This window comes from Micromesistius poutassou (genome assembly GCF_964030765.1).
Source record: "Micromesistius poutassou genome assembly, contig: SCAFFOLD_1056, whole genome shotgun sequence".
NCBI classification, from domain to species: Eukaryota; Metazoa; Chordata; class Actinopteri; order Gadiformes; family Gadidae; genus Micromesistius; species Micromesistius poutassou.
This window is the reverse complement of record NW_028178780.1, coordinates 5,001-7,500: the sequence shown is the minus strand read 5'-3', so window position 1 is coordinate 7,500 and position 2,500 is coordinate 5,001. Positions and strand designations below refer to the sequence as shown.

Sequence of the window (2,500 nt, the reverse complement as noted above, 5' to 3'; positions counted from 1 at the left end):
CGCTCTCTCTCTCTCTCTCTCTCTCTCACACACATCCTCGGTAGTAAAGGAAGATAATCGGGCGTTCACACGTGCACAACAATAACGCATAGGAAGTCAAAACAAGCTAAGTGCATTTTCATGGACATTTAGCCTAGCATGTAGCACGGGCACCACCAATCACCTGTGAGTGACCTGTTGTGTGAGTTAGATCGGTCGTCCTCATCAATTCATTTGTCAGGAGCTCTCACAGCTAAAGCTACAGCGGCTATAAAATATCATCCAGGAAAACACTGCGACACACCGAGAATAACATGAATGTCATCAAGTTGACACGTGCGCTTCGCCGTCCGTAATAACGGGTGTTTCTGTGCCATAGAAACACCCGTTTCTATGTGACCCGAAACACTAGGTTCTGATCACTTTTTAGTGACTCATTTGCAGGTTTGTGCAAACCACGACTCACAAGTGTAGGGTCATGATAAGAAAGACAACACATTCAGACAGTTAACTATGTGTACGGCTTATCCGACATAATGGTTGAACCTGAAATTGACACATGAATTAACAGCCAATATAGGTTTGATATAATAAAACCTATATTATATTACTATAATAACAGCTCATATAATTCCAAATTCTGCTTTACTCGTAATGGTTCTGCAAACATTGTACGTCTGTGCGCCTTCCTTCCATCAAAGGTTTGAAGGACTGGAGAGACGGTTTATTAGTAGTCCCACCACAGCGTAGCCGTGCGTAGCTTACCAAGCGTGGTGGCCATGTAGTGCAGAGTTCCTGAGATGTCCTCCTCTGAACCAGACTTCTCCAGATACGGGCACTTCTCCAGCTTGCACCTCTCCTCGCCGCCGTCCGCTCTGCACCTTTAAAAGAAAAGAGAGAGGGGAGGAACCGCACATGAGTGGACGTAACGCCTCCGTCCAGACGGAGTCGGTATGTCCGTCCAGACACGTCGGTGGACCACACAGAGAGCAAGTGAACCTCCCCCCAGTCAGAGCCTTGGTGATCCCTCAGAGCGCAGCCCGGTGGTGGCATGAGACACGACCTGGTTGAGACACAAACAGGCTTCAGGTGGACAGCATAGTGCACAGTATGAGACGACCCACAGTATGAGATGGACCACAGTATGAGATGTACCTCAGTATGAGACGAACCTCAGTATGAGATGGACCTCAGTATGAGATGGACCTCAGTATGAGATGGACCTCAGTATGAGATGTACCTCAGTATGAGACACACCTCAGTATGAGATGGACCTCAGTATGAGATGGACCTCAGTATGAGATGTACCTCAGTATGAGACACACCTCAGTATGAGATGGACCTCAGTATGAGATGGACCACGGTATGAGACGCCTCACAGTAGCGCGCTGTTCACCAACAGCCTATTGTTCTGCATTGAGGTCAAATGTTCACAGTAATTGGGCGATGTGGGCCATGTGAACACCTCTTAGTTATGTGTTGTGTGTCTGTACGTGTACGTGTGTATTTATGTGTGTGTCTGTGTGTGTATATGTGTACGTGTGTATTTATGTGTGTGTCTGTGTGTGTATATGTGTACGTGTGTATTTATGTGTGTGTCTGTGTGTGTATATGTGTACGTGTGTATTTATGTGTGTGTCTGTGTGTGTATACGTGTACGTGTGTATTTATGTGTGTGTCTGTGTGTTTGTGAGTGTGAGTTGTGAGCGAGCAAATTAGTGAGAGAGCGAGAGACAGACAGAGAGAGACAAAGAGATGGAGTGATTATCCACAGAGCAATATTTTTTTGGAATACAATAGACCCCCCACACACACACACACACACACACACACACACACACACACACACACACACACACACAGGGAGGAGAATGGGTGAAAACAGGGTGGTCTAGATTTGGAAAGAGGACACTATTCTCTGAGCGCCGCGTCGGGAGCATGTGAATAGAGGAGCTATAAAAGGAAAGGAAGGAGGAAAACATAGAGATAGAGCAAAAAGAAAAGCAGACCGGCGGCGGCGGAGGGTCAACAGGGGGCGCTAGGGCGCCGCCCCGCCGCGAAGTACGCACTCGAATATATTCACTGCATATTCACCAGCAAACTATTATACATACGAAATAAATCAACAAAAATACATAGCGTTTATCCTCGTTTAATTGTGTGATAGACCGTACTTGCAACTGCCAGCAACCATTTAAATGCGTCTGAACGTCAATGGTTCGGGTTAGGCTAGTTATTGGTCATTCTAAGTAAAGCCCTCCTCCAGGTCAGGGGTGCCGGCCACGTTGAAGTCAACGTAAGCTCGCAAACTTTTTGCTGTCTATCAAGCAGAGACGGCTTTTCATTGGCGCAAAAAAAAAACGCCCTCGGGTCGCAGCAGTGTGCGTCCCAGGCCAATGGTTTGGCTTTTCTGGTTTGTTTTTTTATTCAGCGAATCAATCAAATAGGCTACCTCCCTCAGCAACACTCTACAGCAGAGAAGAGATGGATCGCTAACTAGCGAGTTGACTAGAGAGTTGTA

General features: G+C 46.7%; 1 protein-coding gene across 1 annotated transcript in view; it reads right to left on the bottom strand.

Annotated features, from left to right (window-relative positions):
• LOC311373412 (guanylate cyclase soluble subunit alpha-2-like) overlaps positions 1 to 2,500 on the bottom strand; it is a gene marked incomplete at its 3' end in the record, with an annotated part of 10,485 nt that overhangs the window by 5,526 nt on the left and 2,459 nt on the right. Inside the window, exon 2 of the mRNA XM_084490195.1 lies at positions 745 to 860. Within this exon, the coding sequence (XP_084346321.1) occupies positions 745 to 760 (16 nt within the window). The 5' untranslated portion in view covers positions 761 to 860. The remainder of the gene's footprint in view (positions 1 to 744; positions 861 to 2,500) is intronic.